We start from the raw sequence: 16,627 nt of genomic DNA, 5'->3' as shown, positions 1-16,627 counted from the left end.
GGATGGAAGGGTGCCCTGGTCTGAAGCAGCAGACCCAGCTGAAGGGTAAGGTAGTGGCACCATGTGTGAAGGTCAGACAGCCAGGACCCCGAGAGTGGCAACACTGCCTGCAGGAGGCTCACAGGAGAGGATGGAAGAGCAGCAATGAGAGCTCGGCCCCTGCCACGTGGAGGACATATTCCTGGGTGGCCAGACTGACTCCCCAGTGAGAGAGGTGTGCTGACTGCATCATGAAATGTGACTTTCAGTGTCTGGCGGTCTTGACTGGCTCACTGATCATTTTGTCTCAATTAGTTGCTTCTTTCTGGTAATTCTCACCAAGGAGAAAATGGTGGTGATGGAGCCCTGTGAGCGAAGCAGCCCTGTTGCTTCATGGTAGCCTCCACCCCGAAGGAGGGAAACTTTGGAAAAAGTGCACTTGGGTTCTAAGGATGGACGTTAGAAGAAATACTTTGAGCCGTTTGGGATTCAGTGTCTCTCATGTTCTCATCACATGGAAAAGCGAGCACTCATTACAGAGGCCCCTAAACAAAGAGCTGTCCAGGAAACAAAGTGTAGAGCCTGCAGCTGTGACAGTTCCTAGAGAGAGGCACAGGCCTACCACTGTCACCTCAGGGTGGCACCATGCCTCCCCAAGAGAAACGCCAGTCAGCAGGGAGAAAGATCTCAGAGGCCGCTGTCTGTTCAGAGCGTGGGACCAACCTGCCCTCCCCGCCCCCAGAGAATGCACTCCTCACACAGATGCGACTCGTCTGTAGCCCTGGAGTAAAGCGCCTGCTAAATCCTACGAAGACAGTAACACTGCTCTAAACATGCACCTGAAGTCAGTCAGTCATAGCTTGAATGAATGGATACTGAGATAGTAACCAGATGGCCAAATATTTGTGATTTTTTTTCTTTTCTTTTCTTTTTTTTTTGAGGGATTGAGATGGGGAAGAGCATTAGGAGGCCAACAAATATATTTCCAGTTTCCAGAATAAAAGAAGGTAGAATCCCCAGAGAGATTCAGGTGATTCCCAAGCATTTTGGAAAGGAAAGCATGTACCCACAGCCAGCATGGATTCGCTCGGAGTGCGCTCAGTCATCCTAGTCTCATAGGTGCCAGCAGGTCAGGAGGTTGGATGTGGCTGCCTGGCTCCAGCCATGCTCTGCTGATAAAGGGACCCGCGTCTCTCCATCTGTTAAAAGCCAAATACCAAGGAAAGAGCTCTGTGCCTTCATGTCGTCTGTGTCCGTGAACAACTAGCTGTGTGCATGCCTCCTTCAGGACAAGGAACATTTGCTGGATATCGAATGGTTCTGCAGATTTATTCTGGCCATCCTCTCCTGCTTCCCAGACACATTAGCAGGGAGCTAGATTTGAAAGGCAGAGAGAAAAATCTTCCATCTTGTGGTTCACTCCCCAAATGGCCACAGTGGCCATTTTTTTTTTTTTTTTTTTGGTCAGGACTGAGATTTTCTGGAAATGACTTGGGATATGTTTTAACTCTAGCACAGGAAGAGCTGTCTAACTTTGAGCTCCAATAAGGAACTACACGGCTGTAAGGACTGAGTACCTTGTCCTTAGACATAGGCAGGCTTCAAGTAGGACATACGTCGTTAAAATCATTCACTGTAAAAGTTGGCTGCTCTGTCTGCTGGACTGGGGAGGTGATCGCTGCCTTTCTCTGGTTTGCACCAGGGCTGTGGATACACCAGAATCCAGAGAGGCAGGAGATCGGAAACCCTGTTAGCTCCTGGACTTGGTCTAGGATCACGTGTGTCTGTGAGGTTGTCAGGTCACTGACCAGGTGCTGACTGCTGCCCTTTCCCCTTCACTTGCAACTCTGATTCCTACCCATTCCTGCTTTTTGTTCTCCAGAGCTCTTAGCACATTCTCAAGCTACGATTCTTCTCATCTCTCTGCAAGTAGAGGCATTGCCCAAGTCCCCATCACCTCCTTTATTTTTTTTTTTAACATTTATTTATTTATTTGAAAGTCAGAGAGAAAGTTACACAGAGGAGAAGCAGAGAGACAGAGAGGTCTTGCGTCCTCTGCTTCACTCCCCAATTGGCCATAACAGCCAGAGCTGTGCCGATCTGAGGCCAGGAGCCAGGAGCTTCCTCCAGGTCTCCCATACAGGTGCAGGGCCCCAAGGATTGGGCCATCTTTCACGGCTTTCCCAGGCCACAGCAGAGAATGGGATCAGAAGTGGAGGAGCCAGGACTTGAACCGGCAGCCATATGGATGGTGGCACTGCAGGCAGCGGTTTTACCCGCTATACCACAGCGCCAGCCCCAACCCCCATCACCTCCTTTCCCAGCATGGAATTGGCCTTCTCGGTGCTGGCTCTTCGCTGCTGCATCTTTCCCACAAATGTTTGACCCTCATCCCCAGACCATGGAATATCCTTAACAAATGGCACTGGGGCTCCAAACCTATTTTAACATCAAAGAGTGTCCTCCTCTTTTTTTTTTTTTTTTTTTTAATTGCTTTTTTTGAAAACCAACAGATAAGGGGAGACAGAGAGAAAGATCTTCCATCCACAGATTCATTCCCCAATGCCTGCAGTAGTCAGGGACAGACTAGGCTGAAACCAGGGTTCAGGAACTCCGTCTGGGTCTCCCATGTGGGTGGCAGGAACCCAGGGACTTCAGCCGGTACCTGCTTGAATTGAAGGCACAGTGTGGCTGGTAGGGGATGCTAGTGTTCCCAAGTGATGGCTTAACCTGCTGCACTGCCCTGAGAGTGTCCCTTTCAGTCTCCTCTACCTCAAAGCCGCTGACACTTGATTGCCAGATTGGTAACCAGTTCCTGAGTTTCCAGATGATAACAAATAGATGGGGAGATCTTAGAGGTGCCCTTTGTGTGTCCAGCCGAGAGCCTCTTGCTTCTGCTTGAACGGTATTCTTCGGGGAGGGTGTTTAGCCTGACGGTTACGATATTCATGTCCCATGTTGGAGTGCCTGGATTTAATTCACACCTCCAACTCCCAGTTTCCCATTTCCTGCCAGTGTAGACCTTAGGTGGCAGCAGGTCATGGCCCAAGTAATTGGGTTCCTGCCCCGCAGTGGGAGACCTGGAATGTGTAATATATTCCCCCAGCTTCTGCCTCCAGCCCCAAACTGGGCATCTGGGGAATGAACTAGCAGATGGGAGGAATATCTACGTCTAGTTCTCTCTCCCCCCCAACCCTGTCCCTCACTTCCTCCTCTCCCCTCTCCCCATCTCAAGTAAATAAAACTTAAAATATATCTTTCAGAGTGAGTGGTCACTTTAATCAAATCTGCAGTAAAAACCTATTGCATAGCGTGTTGACGTCTCGAGTTACCACCCCAGGTTGAGAGCCAGAGCCGCCCCAGACCCTTCCTTGCCCTTGGCATTCTGTCTCAACAGATGATGTCAGCACAGTGAGCAGTGGCTTCCTTTTTGTGCTTCCTTGTGCTGGCCTCCAGAACAGTTTGGCCACAAAGAAGTAGAAGCGACAGAGTCCCTTGCTCAGGTCAGCAGGTTCTGAGTGCCTGTCCTTGTAGCACCTGCACAGGGGGACATCAGCCGCAAACAGACCAGCACAGCACGTTAAGAGGCCGTGGGAGTATGTGTGTTCGCGCCTTCTATGCCTGCTGTGTCAAGTCCACACACGTTCCTCTCCCAGGCATCTGACCCATGGACCCAGGTGCTCGCATCCTGGAAATTCCCTTCCCGCCCTCAGCTCCTCCTTCCCCTGGGGGAACCTTGTAGCGCTCTGCCAAATTCTTGAGCTGGAGCATACTCAACCTCCTGGTTTTCTAATCAAGGAGCATGTGGAATAAAACTGGGTAAGTGCTTCCTAGGCACCACTGTTCTGGGCAGGAGCTGCAGCACACAGGCCCTCCCTAGCAGCTTGAACAAACCTTTGGGGTGGGATCAGGAGCCTTCATAAAAATGCACTTTGGGCTGGCACCGCGGCTCACTAGGCTAATCCTCCGCCTGTGGCGCCAGCAAACTGGGTTCTCCAGTCCAGCTCTCTGCTGTGGCCCGGGAGTGCAGTGGAGGATGGCCCAAGTGCTTGGGCCCTGCACCCGCATGGGAGACCAGGAGAATCACCTGGCTCCTGGCTTCGGATCAGTGCAATGCGCCTGCCGCAGTGCGCCGGCCGCAGCGGCCATTGGAGGGTGAACCAACGGCAAAGGAAGACCTTTCTGTCTCTCTCTCTCTCTCACTGTCCACTCTGCCTGTCAAAAAAAAAAAAAAAAATGCACTTTGGAGATGGCCTGATGTGACGTGTGACATTTGCAGATGTGTTCCCTGGCTTTATGATTCATTCGTGAATGGGTTCAGTACTCAGATCTTGCTGTATGCTGGACACTGCATATAGGTGCTAGGAATTCAAGGGCCAGTGACCTATGCAACTTATAATTGAGTACAGGAGAGACTTGAATCAAATAACCGCACAAACAGGGTCAAGTCACAGCTGAGGCCGGTTCTGTCAGGCTGGTGAGCAGTCAAGAGGGGTTCCCTAGAAGTGCTCCCTGAGTGAGTGATGAGTAGCAGGTGACCAGGCAGAGGGGAGGGCAGACTGCACACGGCCCTTGGGGGAGAATGTGAACCGGAGGCGGGTAACCAGGGAGAGGGGAGGGCAGACTGCACACGGCCCTTGGGGGAGAATGTGAACCGGAGGTGGGTAACCAGGCAGAGGGGAGGGCAGACTGCACACGGCCCTTGGGGGAGAATGTGAACCGGAGGCGGGTGGCCAAGGAGCTCCCTGCGGGGTCTCAGACTCCCGGGTTTCCACATGCGCTCAAGCTCTAACACTTGGCACATTTACCATGGAACAGTTTTGAGCGCTGCTTACGACCAGTGTTAAACTTGAACGTACTTCAGGATACACCACTTCGTTGTATCCTGGGCAACCTTTGAACAGGAACAGGAAAGAAACTCCAAGTTGCCGTTCTCACCAGGGCGCATCCATTCCGAACTTCTCCGTCCCAGCAGCCGATCCTGTCTTTGCTCCTGGAGCGTCACGTAGGCTCACAGGAGGGGCTTATGATTCCTGTCTCTGGGAAAGCTGGGGTGAGGTCTGGGCTGGTCCCGAGAATACGGGGTAGACTTTTGGTTAAACTGATGGGTAATTCTACATTTTTTGCACTGTCATTCTGCTTACTTAGGCACAAAGTTTATAATGTGTTGCGGCTTTTAAAAAAGCATCCTGTCTGAAAAAAGATTGCGTTAGATACAAAACTGAATAGAGTGAATTCAGGGGGAAGAAAGTAGAGCCTCCAGTACTTTTTTTTTTTTTTTTAAGATTTATTTATTTATTTGAAGGAGTTACACTGAGAAAGGAGAGGCAGAGAGGGAGGTCTTCCATCTGCTGGTTCACTCCCCAATTTTCTGCAACAGCTGGAGCTGTGCCATCAGGAGCCAGGAGCTTCTTCTGAGTCTCCCACAAGCATGCAGGGGCCCAAGGACTTGGGCCCATCTTCCACTGCTTTCCCAGGCCACAGCAGAGAGCTGGATTGGAAGTGGAGCAGGCAGGACTTGAACTGGCATCCATATGGGATTCTGGCACTGCAGGCAGTGGCTGTACCCACTACGCCACAGCGCCGGCACCAAAACTTTTTCTAACGAAAGACATTTCCCTTCTCTACCGTGAGCACTCGGCGCAGGATTGCGTTTGATGGTTTACCCCAACAATTAACGCTAACTTCCATTCCACTGTTTTGTTCTCTTTCTTTTTATATTTCCATTGCCTTATATATTTGTTTCTTAATGTTTTTTTAAGAGCTATAGATCCATGACTAGTACTCATTGGAGTTGTAATTTCACTCCTTTGTATGGAGTGAATGTTTTCAGTGTAGTTCATGCTACAGTGTTCAATATGGTAATTTTTAACATTTTTATCAGGTAAAATGGCGTGGAATGTTTTAGGATTATCTTTTCTGAAAGAATTTGAGTGCAGAACCACTATAAAAGTATTTTCTTTTTCTAGGATTTACTTACAAGACACAAGTTGCTCAGTGCAGAATTTTTGGAACAGCATTATGATAGAGTAAGTATATGAAATGTACTCAGATAACAAATTACAACTTTCTTCCCAGAAATGAGTGATTAGAATGATACGTTCCAGGATATTTACCTTGCTTCTTGTCTCTGAATGCTGGCTTGGTGTTGCTCGTCAGAAGCAGAACTGGATCTTTGCGGTCAGCGCTTTGCTCTCGGCATCTTTTCTTCGGAAGAGGAGGAGAGAGCATTTTGCTGCCCAGTGATACCATAGTTAAGATGAAAGGAAGATGAACGCGTTACCTGATTCCCTCCCGTTTCTTCCTTTTTCGTCAGTTCCTGCCCACAGGTAGCGAGAAGGGGGCAGCAGTGCTAGGATGAGAGCAGCCCTGAGGGGTGGGTGGGCACCAGCTGTGCTGACGCCTCTGGGGCCGAGGCCAGGAGTGAGTGCTGGGCTGTTACAGGTCTGTCCTTTGCTGTGTGCAGGGGAGGACTTTGGAGTGAGCCGTCGGCAAGGTGCCTTCCAGCTCTTAGCGTCACACTCGTGGCGTGAGTGTCCCCAGAGCTGTGTAGGACTCGTGCTGCTGCATTACTGCCTCAAGCCACACCAGCACCCCGCGGGCTGCAGTGTCGCCTGTCCTCTGCTTTTTCTTTTTCTTTTTTTAATATTTATTTATTTGAACGAGTTAGAGTGTCGCTCCCCCTCTTTGTGGAGGAACAACACAGGACCCTGCGCTGTTCTTTCGTCTGCTCGGCCCTCCCCGGGTTTGCTGCTGGTTCTTCCCGGGTTGGCTACTATCCCTTCCACCTCCGTGGAAGGGCAGTTCCCCCTGGCCACATTCCCCACTTCCGCAGGGGAGCGGCACACCGCCGGCCGGCTTTCTGGGGGCTGCACAGGCGTTCCTTCAGATGTTCCCCTTAGATGTTCCCCATAGATGTTCTTCGTGCATGCCGTCTCTCTCCTCCTTTATAGTCCTCCTCCGCCAATCCCAACTCGGCTGCCCACACGCCGAGTACGCTGCTCTCCTCCAATCAGGAGCAAGTCCTACAGTTTATTAGCTGAACTGGAGGCAGCTGTGCGGAAGCTGTTTACTTCTCTCCCAGCGCCATATTGTGGGAGAGCAGATGCATAGAATAAGTCTTAATTCCAGTAACTCAGTCCAGTCCGGGCTGCTCCCCACATTAGAGGACAGATTTGTTTTTTTAAAAAGATTTGTTTATTTATTTGAAAGAGTTACAGAGGGGGAGAGAGAGAGAGATCTCCCATCTGCTGTTTCACTCTCCAAATGGCCTCAACAGCCAGGACTAGACCAAGCCAAAGCCAGGAGCTTCGTCCAGGTATCTTGCGTCGCTGCAGGGGCCCGAGGACTTGTGCTGTTTCCCAGGCATGTTAGCAGGGAGCTGGACCAGAAGTGGAGCAACCGGGACTCCAACCAGTGCTGCACCACAATACCAGCCCCAGCCTGTCCTCCACCTCTGCCAGCTGTGCTTGTCTCCTGAGGCACGGCTGTCCCCCGCCCTGTGGTTCACGTACACATCGTCTAAGATCGGAGAGGATGTCTAGGGAACTTAGAGTAATAGTGCACTCCGTTGTTTTCTTTGCTGTTCGATTCAGTCATAAGGTTCTAGTAGGCAAAAGCCTGTGCTTTCTTCTGTGTTTTTCCCCATCTCCCGCCCACCAGCAGCATCTAAACAGTGCTGAGTGCACACTCGGCCCTCGTAAGGGCTTCGACCTTGCGGCCCCTTGTTTCTGTTTCTGCCCCTGTGTGTTTGGGTGCGGGTGTGCTTCTCTGTGTGTGTTGTTGGTTTGAAATGGGAGCAGCAGCCTTCCTGTGTCATCAGGGACGCAGCTCGGTAAGCATTTGATCAACAGCAGCCATTTGTTGTCCTGTCACACAGTCTCAGAGGTTTCTCAGCATACTGACATCAGAGGCCACCAAAGACACAGATGAGCTACATTCCAGGACACTTAGTATAAGCAGGGAGTCTTTTATTAAATTTTGTTATACAGTAGCTTCCTACATGGTACTAGTGGGTGACACAGGTAACAGGGTTTTAGAAGACTCTGAAGCACATCCCAGGCCTGTGTATGGAGCAGTGAGATCGAGGGAGAGGAGGCAGAGGTGTGGGTGAGTCAAAGAAAGTCTTGCATTGAGGTGTACTTTGGCTCTGGTTTTCAAAGACCACAATACTCACACTTCTAAAGCAAAATGGTTTCTTAAGAAAGAATATAGCCTTTTCTGGCACAGAACCTGGGACAGCTTTGTCCCACTGGCGTTCTTCAAGGGAAGTGCAGTTCAGTGTCACAAAGTGACACCATCGCCTAGGGTGACACTGCAGTGGCACAGTGCTCCACAGAAGTGCCATTCCCTGAGTGACATCTAGGAGGGCCGCAGACGTGGGTGCGGGCGTGGCCGGGTGTGTTCCCCAGCATCTGCCCGTGCCCGCCCCGAGGGGCAGTCGCATTCTTGAGGAAGGCACGGACTGAGTGTTGAGTGTGCCCCCACGGAGCTCCATAGGAGAGCATCCCTGGCGACCAAGGGGCAGCAGAAAACCTGCGTTTTCCGTCAGGAACTTGAAATAGGTGTATTTTGTGTTGCCCGTTGAAGGCAGAGCCGATTATTTGGAGCATCAGTTTGATGACTATTTGAGAAGCTCCAGCTTGCTAGCACGTCGGGCAGCCTCCTGTCCTCCACGTGGAAGTGGTATACAGCAGCTCTGGGCGAAAGATATAAGCAAATCCATTTACAGCAAACAAAGGGCTGTGGGCCAGTGAGGACCGTTTATAAAAACAGCAGGGCGAGGTCTGGCACACGGACCTCAGCTTGTCACTCCCTGCTGTGTATCACAGATGGATGGCAGATGAGGACCCGTCCTGACACATCAGCACAGATACTTTTCACGGGGACAGGTGACAAAGCAGCGTCCCCCAGGACCTGCCACCTGCACGAAAAGTCACAGCTCTGCAATCTTGGAACATCTCCAACTCATCGTCGCCCAGACACACATGTATACACACACACTGACACACGTCCACATACCTGCATACACACTGACACCTGCCAGCACACATGTGTACAGACACACACCCACACATGTATACACAAGCGCGCATATGCCCACACACACACACACAGAGGGCGAAGCTTCAAGAAGGTTGTGGAAATGCACATTATCGTGTGTGTGTGTGTGTGTGTGTGTGTGTGAGGCAGGGAGAAGGCTCCCATCTGCTGATTCACCTTCCCAATGCCCTCAGTGATGCTCTCCAGACTCAGATTGAGTTTGGGGTTCCTGGCTGTGGCCTGGCCCAACCCCAGCTGTTGCAGGCATTTGGGGAATGAGCTAGCAAATCGATGATCTCTGTGTGCCTCTGCCTTTTAAATAAATTTAAAAAGAAAAAGAGCTGATGCGAAGTCTGGGGTGACAACACTGGATCTGCACTAGGACCTAGCTGGTGCCAAGAGAAGATGGTCCAAGGGCCCTTTCCACAGGTGACCATCGGGCATCACCTGGGGCTCCCTGAGCGTGAGAGGACAGGGGAGCTGGGGCAGCCGCTGGCCTGTATGGTGTTAAATGTTTGTATTTGAATTTTATAATGTTAGCTGCCAGTCTTTAATAACACTGATAAATGTTTTCTTGTCTTAGTTTTTCAGTGAATATGAGAAATTACTCCATTCAGAAAATTATGTGACAAAGAGACAGTCACTCAAGGTATGAGAGATTATTTTGTGCAGTTTATTTCTCTTCACACATGTTTGGCATTTGGCCTTGTGGAAAGGGAATGGGCTGGCATGGGCTGGAACACACGTGTCTGTGGCCAGGGTCTCCACAGAAAGCAGTGGGCTCAGCAGCACTGCATGTGCCCAGCCCCTTGTATGCAGAGACCCCACAGGCAGTGGGCACAGACTTGAGGCTGGGATTCACATGAACTAAATAAGCATTCAGCGCGGCTGTGGCTCGTGGACAGCTCTGGCTGCTGCGTGTCAAATCCGAGATGGACAGGTCCTTCAGGAACTTAAAAATGTCACAATTAGGATGTAAACTCTAGAACAGATTGGCAAACAACAGGCCGTGGCCCAAGTGCAGCCAGTGCCCATGTTTGTAAATAAAGTCTTACAGGAACACAGACATAGCCGTTTATTTCTCTGTTGTCCACGGCTGCTCCAGGTTTGACAGCATATTTGAATGGCTTACGAAGGCTAAAGTATTTACTCACTGGCCCTTTACAGTTTGCTGACCCCTGCTCCAGAAAATTCTTAGGCTAGTTAATGAAAGCCTGCGCCCCATTCTGTCAGTGCGTGGGCCCAACAGGAACTGCCATGGGAATCATGAAGGGTTCACGGGGGCGCATGCTTGTGTGTGTGCTGCCGGCCAGGTTCGTCATACCTTCTGCTCTGCTCAGATCTTCCCCTCCGAGGTCTGGAGTTCATGTCGATGAGGGCCCTATGCCTGCCTTCCCCATCCCACCCTGAGGAGAAGGCCCCCGAGGACTGTCTTCCCTGGAAAGACAGCGAAGGGCATCAGGAGCCTTCGACAGCAATGCTGTCTGCTGACCCTGCGGTCGCTGCACAAGTCGCCCGCTCAGCACCTGCCAGGACTGCTCTCGCCCAGGCCATCTCAGTCAGTGCTGAGGGTCCTGATCTCAGCCTGGGCCCCAGCCCCAGGGCTTCCGACTTGACCATGACTCTGATGGTGCGTGAGGACCCTCCCACCTCAGTGTTCTGCAGAACTCTGGGAGCTGCTGGAGGCACTTCCTCCCTGCACATCCATGCGACAGGAGGACACCTCAGTGTCCCTGCTCCTCTGACTCGGCCCCAAAGGGCCAGGGCATAGTGCTCTTCCCCAGCGTTCTGAGACAGCAGCAAGACAGAACTGCCAGGACAGCAGCGCCTCCTTGTGGTGTGCGAGAGCAGAGGGTGGCCATGTTTCACAAATCAATAAACTGTGACCAAATTGCAGCTCGTTGGTTAAGGAGAAAGGCTTTCAGAATTACCAGCATGAAAAGGAGGTGGCCACTCCACCTGTGCACCCTGGGCGTAGACACGAAGCAGGTCGTCTTTTGTCAGTAGCTGGTTCCCTGCCTGAGACTTTCAGTTCTTCAATTTTGTGTCTAAAGAAATTGAAGAACTACCAGTCCTTCAGGGACCTGGGGCTCAGTGAAGTGAGCCGTTGGCAGGCCTCCTCTGATAACACGATGTCAGGCTGCTTAGCTAGAAGTCAGCCACCTGGGGACTTCAGATGGGTAGAAGGCAGCCAGGAGCAGCGGAGCCACGGCACAGCAGCTGTGCGTGGGCGCTTCTCCCGCAGACCCCCGCCTCTTCCTCTCAGGCCCGCCGTGCCCCTTGTACATGCGCACACTTTGGTCGCCCACGGCGCTGTCTTGAGATGCAGGCACCTTTTATCCACTCCCAGTGCACAGATGAGAAACTGAGGCACGGGAAAGTTAAACAACATGCTCAGGGCTACAGCGCTGACAAGGAGTAGGGAGCCAGATCCGAGGCCAGGCCAGCTTTGCCCAGGGCCCCCATCCCCAGGCGCCGCACAACGCCTGCTCCTCCCACCGGCCTCGCAGCCTGTGGCTCTCACAGCCACTGCAGTTCGCCAGTCCTCCGAGTCCCTGCTCATATATGCTTACTAAAGGTGTTACAAGATGTTTGTTTCTTTAAATCCTAATGTAAGAATGATTGTTTAAATGTCTTTGCAGCTTCTCGGTGAACTACTGTTAGATAGACACAACTTCACAATTATGACGAAATACATCAGTAAACCTGAGAACCTCAAGTTAATGATGAACCTTCTGCGAGACAAAAGTCGCAACATCCAGTTTGAGGCCTTTCACGTTTTTAAGGTAGAGTACAAAGACGAAGCCTTCATTCAGAGCTGCTCAGTGCGCTTCAAACAGATTGCAGGTGTTAGCCTCACTCTGGTCGTCTGAGTGATGGAGTTCCGTGTCTTCAGTGTTCATGTTCGTGTGGTATATGTAACATTTAAGCAGAAAGATCTAGAAATGTGGGATACTGAATTTGAGTGCAAGAAAGTTTATCTTCCACATTAGAGGATTGCTTATCACAAAGTGAACCATTTCTTCTTTTTTAATTTTTTTAAGTTTTTATTTACTTGAAAGGCATAGTTAAAAGGGGAGGGGGAAAGAGAGACAGAGATTCCATCCACTGATTCATTCCCCAAGTGGCTGCAGCATGCGGGGCTGGGCCAAGCCAAAGCCAGGAGCCAGGAGCTGCATCCAGGTCTCCTACCTGGGTGGCAGGGCCTTGCCGTTGCTCTCCCAGCTACATTACCAGGAAACCGGATTAGAAGTGGGACAGCCAGGACTCGGACCAGCAGCCACATGGACCTGCACTGTGGGCAGCAGCTTAACCCACCGTGTCACAGTGCTGGCCCCAAAGCAAAACCACTTCTTAGTGGTTTTGTAGACGCTAGTTTTCTTCCTTCCTTCTCCCCTTCCGTAAGATAGAGAAGGTTCCTGTCGCTGGCTCACCCCCCAGATGCCTGCGACAGCAGGGCTAGGCCAGGACCCCAAGCCAGGACTTCCAGGTAGGCGGCAGGAACCCATTACTCGAGCCATCATTGGTCTGCATTAGCAGAAAAGCTGGAGTCAGCCAGAGCCAGGAGTTAGATGCAGGCACCTTAACAACTTGGCCAAATGCCTGCGCCCTGGGGTTTTTATCCCCTCCCCTACCCCTCTGTTGTTTTTTTTTTTTTTTTTTTTCTTTGAAGCTTTTTATTTATTTGAAAGGCAGAGGGACATACAGATCTCCCATCCACTGGTTCATTCCCCATATGACCGCAGCAGCCAGGGTTGGGCCCAGCCCCACTAAAGCCAAGTCAGGAATTCAGTCCTGGTCTCCACCATGGGTCACAAGAGGCCAACTCCCTAAGCCGTTTCCTGCTGCCTCCTGGGGTGCACTTCAGCAGGAAGCTGGAATCGAGAGCAGAGCCAGCACTCATCCCCAAGCACTGTGAGATGGGATGCCAGTACACCGGCCGGCGTCTTAACCACTGCACCCCACACACGTCCGCCCCTTGGATCTTGGTCTTAAAATCTGGGGTCTGTACTGTGGCACAGGGGGTTAAGCCCCTGTCTGCAATGCTAGCATCCTGTATTGGAGCACCAGTTCAGGTCCCAGCTGTTCCACTTCCCATCCAGCTGCCTACTAAGGCACCTGGGAAAACAGCAGGGGATAGCCTGAGTACTTGGCCCCTGCCACTCACACGGAGACCTGGATGGAAGTCTGGGCTCCTGGCTTCATTCTGCCCTGCCCCAGCCATTGAGGCCATCTGGGGAGTGAACCAGCAGGTGGAAGATCAAGCCCTCTCTCGCTCAGCCTTTCAAGTAAAAGAAAAGAAGCATCCAGTTAGCCCTCCCGTGCCCAGGAATTATTTCTGCTCATTTTATTCTGCAGTGCACATCTGTAGTCAGCACCAACCACTGTTTCAGGCTAGCGGGATGAGCTAGTCCACTCTTCCTGTGCTAAAACATTGAACGTTTTTTCTCCAAGTTGTAAAATCAGAGCTTCTGAAGCAAAGTCCAATTCCCTGATGTCCCGCCTGCCCCGGGAGGGCACCGCTCTGTGCTGTGAGTGACGCGGCCTCTCCCTGTGCAGGTGTTTGTCGCCAACCCGAACAAGACGCAGCCCATCCTGGACATCCTGCTCAAGAACCAGACCAAGCTCATCGAGTTCCTCAGCAGGTTCCAGAACGACAGGACGGAGGACGAGCAGTTCAACGACGAGAAGACCTACTTGGTCAAACAGATCAGGGATCTGAAGAGACCGGCCCAGCAAGAAGCCTGATTTCCAGTAACCCTCAATGTTAAATGCAAGTTCAGCACCTGCTGTTAGCTGTTCAGCGTCAGGCACTCTTCCCGATCCATGAGGAACATTACTGCTAATCTGCTGTTAAGTGAACGGTTTTCGTTTGACCTTTCTGTTCTTAGTCCAGGTTGGAGCGCGTAGCTGCTGCTGCTTGCACACTAGAGCACACGTGGGCTTTTCCTTGATCTTTGTGTCATTTCAGAGCTCAAAGACTCCACTGCTGTGGGAGTGCTGGACACAGCTGGCTTCCTGGAGGCCAGCACGCAGCCGAGGGTGGCTAGGGGGGCGGGCGCCGACCCCGTCCACCTAGACCTGTGTGTAGGCATTGCCCTGTGGAAGACAGCGTGCGGCATGGCGCGCGCACCTGACCCTCACGGCAGCTCCTGGGCCTTCGCCGAAGGAAGTCAGGGGAGCCCTGTCCCAGGCGGGAGGCTCTGGGGAGGATGAAGGTGGTGTGCGAATAAATTGATACACTTAGCAACTTCTCACAGTGTGAAGCTTCCTGGGGTCACGAGGGAAGTGTACATATGCTTTTCACGGCTTTCTAGGGTTTCTGACATTGGTTTTCTTGAGACTTGTAAACCTGGATATGTTGAGGGTATTTGTTGATTTTACTTTTTGCAGGTATTTTAAAACAGTAGAGCTAGCAACAACACCTTGCATTTCATTTCAACACTGCTCACAGGTTTCTTTTGTATATAATTCTTAGAATGCTCATTTCTTTTAAATGGTTTAATTTGTACAGCAGAGGAATGTTATTGTAGTAGTATGTAACTATTACCTAATACTGAGTTTTTGCAAAAAAATGAATGCTCATATGTAATTGAAATACTTCAGATCACATGAAAATGCTGATTTAACATTTAAATATCACAGCATTAAAAGAAACAAAAAGTAAACCAATCCTTTGTATTTAGTTCCCTAGTGGGGTGCCATCAACAGGCTGAACTCTAGACCTGGAACTGGGTCAGCTACGCCTGCACAATATCGACCTCATTCGGAAAACGGAGTTGTGAGTTTGCCAGGTCTCTGGGTGAGGCTGGGGCTCCGTGCGGGGAAGACTCCGTGGAGCGGGCGCCTCTTCTTGCTTAGAGCAGCTGACCCGTCCCGTGGTTGTGAAGCTGAGTGGTGACCACCTCGGCTTCTCCAGGACAAGAGTTCCGGGCAGAGGTGTCCTGTGGGAAATGTATTTTTTTTAATGTCCTGTTCCTTAATGCTGCAAATTACCAGTATTTATAAAGTAACTGATTTTGCACCACTTTTTTGTTACTGTGACCATGGCAGAACAATGTCTCCTAGACTCTTATCTATATCAAGTTATTAGAATGGGATCTGTTCATCTTAGAGATACGAAGATCACAACTAACAACTTACCAATCAGAGTTTGCCCGTTCGAATTCAGCATGGCTGTAGCTGATCAAGAAATTCATATAATTATTCTTCGCTAGCCTCTCTTACTAATTGAATGATTTATCAGCCAGTAAACAGATGTTCCAGCAGGTTCTAGGTCCCCTCCAAGGAATACCAGGTAGGAAAGTGGTTCCCGAAATACCCATCGAATTCAAATTCATGAAAATAGCAGTCTGCATTGTAACTGGTTGTCCCGAGCCCATCTTTGTAACACCCTGTGGGAAGGGAGTCGTGTTTTTCTGCCAGACGTGGGGAAAGCAGCCCTACAGAACACTCTGGGCTGCTTAGGAAGACACCGTGGCCGGACCGTGGCACTGCTCCCACAGGCTAATGCCGGGCACCTGGGTTTAGTGTGAAGCCATCCTGCGGTGACGGGTGCCAAGTAGAAGAAGCGCTCCTTGCCGAGCCAGAGAGCTCTCGGGGCTTCGGACAACGCGGCCGCTCCCACTCGAGCGCTGGGGCCTGCTCTGTGAGGAGGGGTGGCCTCGGTGGCCCTGCCGGGGCAGGGGGCGGGGGCTGAGGGTCCTTCACACTCTGTTGGTTTCTAAACAAAGCAATGTGAAAACATTCAAAGTGGAACAGTTGCATTTGAAGCTATGATCATTTAATATATTCATATTACCAAAACTATTATATCAAAAGTGGTTTCTTTTGTGTTAAAGGTTTAATTACATTTGGCAGTTACTTAATGTGATTTTAACCCTTTAAGAAAAAAAGTGGAGATGTATACAGTTGTTAGCAATGCCATGAGAGCATTTCCTTTCTCCTGAGGAAAAGTGAATTTCTTAGAATATCTGGCTGGCCCTGTAATTTAAATTAAAATAAAAATTTTGGAGAAACAGCATTGTCTGTCTTTTTGGTACCTTGTAGACTCTTGCGTCTGTGTCACTGGACTGCCCAGTCGGGAGACACAGAGGTACGTGTGCTCTCACAGCCTGGGCAGGAAACAGTTAACGCCCACTCCCCTTGAGTTCTGCCCTGGAAGTCACCTGTCTTCTCCCTCCCCACTCCCACACTCATGTTGGCCTTGCTCTGCCTGGTGTCACAGTGAAGTCGTTACTATGTCTTTTAAAAGATGGATTTATATATTTGAAAGGGAGAGAGATCTTCCATCTGATGGTTCACACCCCGAATGTCTGCAACAGCCAGGGCTGAGCCCACTGAAGACAGAAGCCGGGAGCTTCCTCTGGGTCCCCCATGTGGGTGCAAGGGCCCAAACCCCTCAGCCAGCCTCTGCTGCTTTTCCCAGGAGCAGTAGCAGAGCAGCCAGGACTCAAACCAGTGCTCTGATACAGGATGCCAGGGGCCCGCCCCACTCCCCCCAGTGTCAGTGCTACACCATGCATGTAGACTGTGAAGTGGTGAGTGGATCCTTCTTGGTCCCTGACCCTTTATTAGCAGTCCAACCTGGGCAGAAGTGTGTACT

General features: G+C 50.9%; 1 protein-coding gene across 4 annotated transcripts in view; it reads left to right on the top strand.

Moving 5' to 3' along the window:
- The window catches only part of CAB39 (calcium binding protein 39), a 93,258-nt gene extending 77,216 nt beyond the window's left edge, over positions 1–16,042 (top strand). For all 4 annotated transcript variants that reach the window (XM_002712517.6, XM_051848108.3, XM_089329748.1 and 1 more), the window contains 4 exons: positions 5,949–6,008; positions 9,605–9,670; positions 11,664–11,807; positions 13,582–16,042. In XM_002712517.6, the coding sequence (XP_002712563.1) occupies positions 5,949–6,008; positions 9,605–9,670; positions 11,664–11,807; positions 13,582–13,770 (459 nt within the window). In that variant the 3' untranslated portion in view covers positions 13,771–16,042. The remainder of the gene's footprint in view (positions 1–5,948; positions 6,009–9,604; positions 9,671–11,663; positions 11,808–13,581) is intronic.
- Positions 16,043–16,627: the final 585 nt, after the last annotated feature.

This window comes from Oryctolagus cuniculus, chromosome 3, assembly GCF_051225735.1.
Source record: "Oryctolagus cuniculus isolate XC-2025 breed Fujian yellow rabbit chromosome 3, ASM5122573v1, whole genome shotgun sequence".
NCBI lineage: Eukaryota > Metazoa > Chordata > Mammalia > Lagomorpha > Leporidae > Oryctolagus > Oryctolagus cuniculus.
This window is presented reverse-complemented; position numbering and strand designations above follow the sequence as displayed.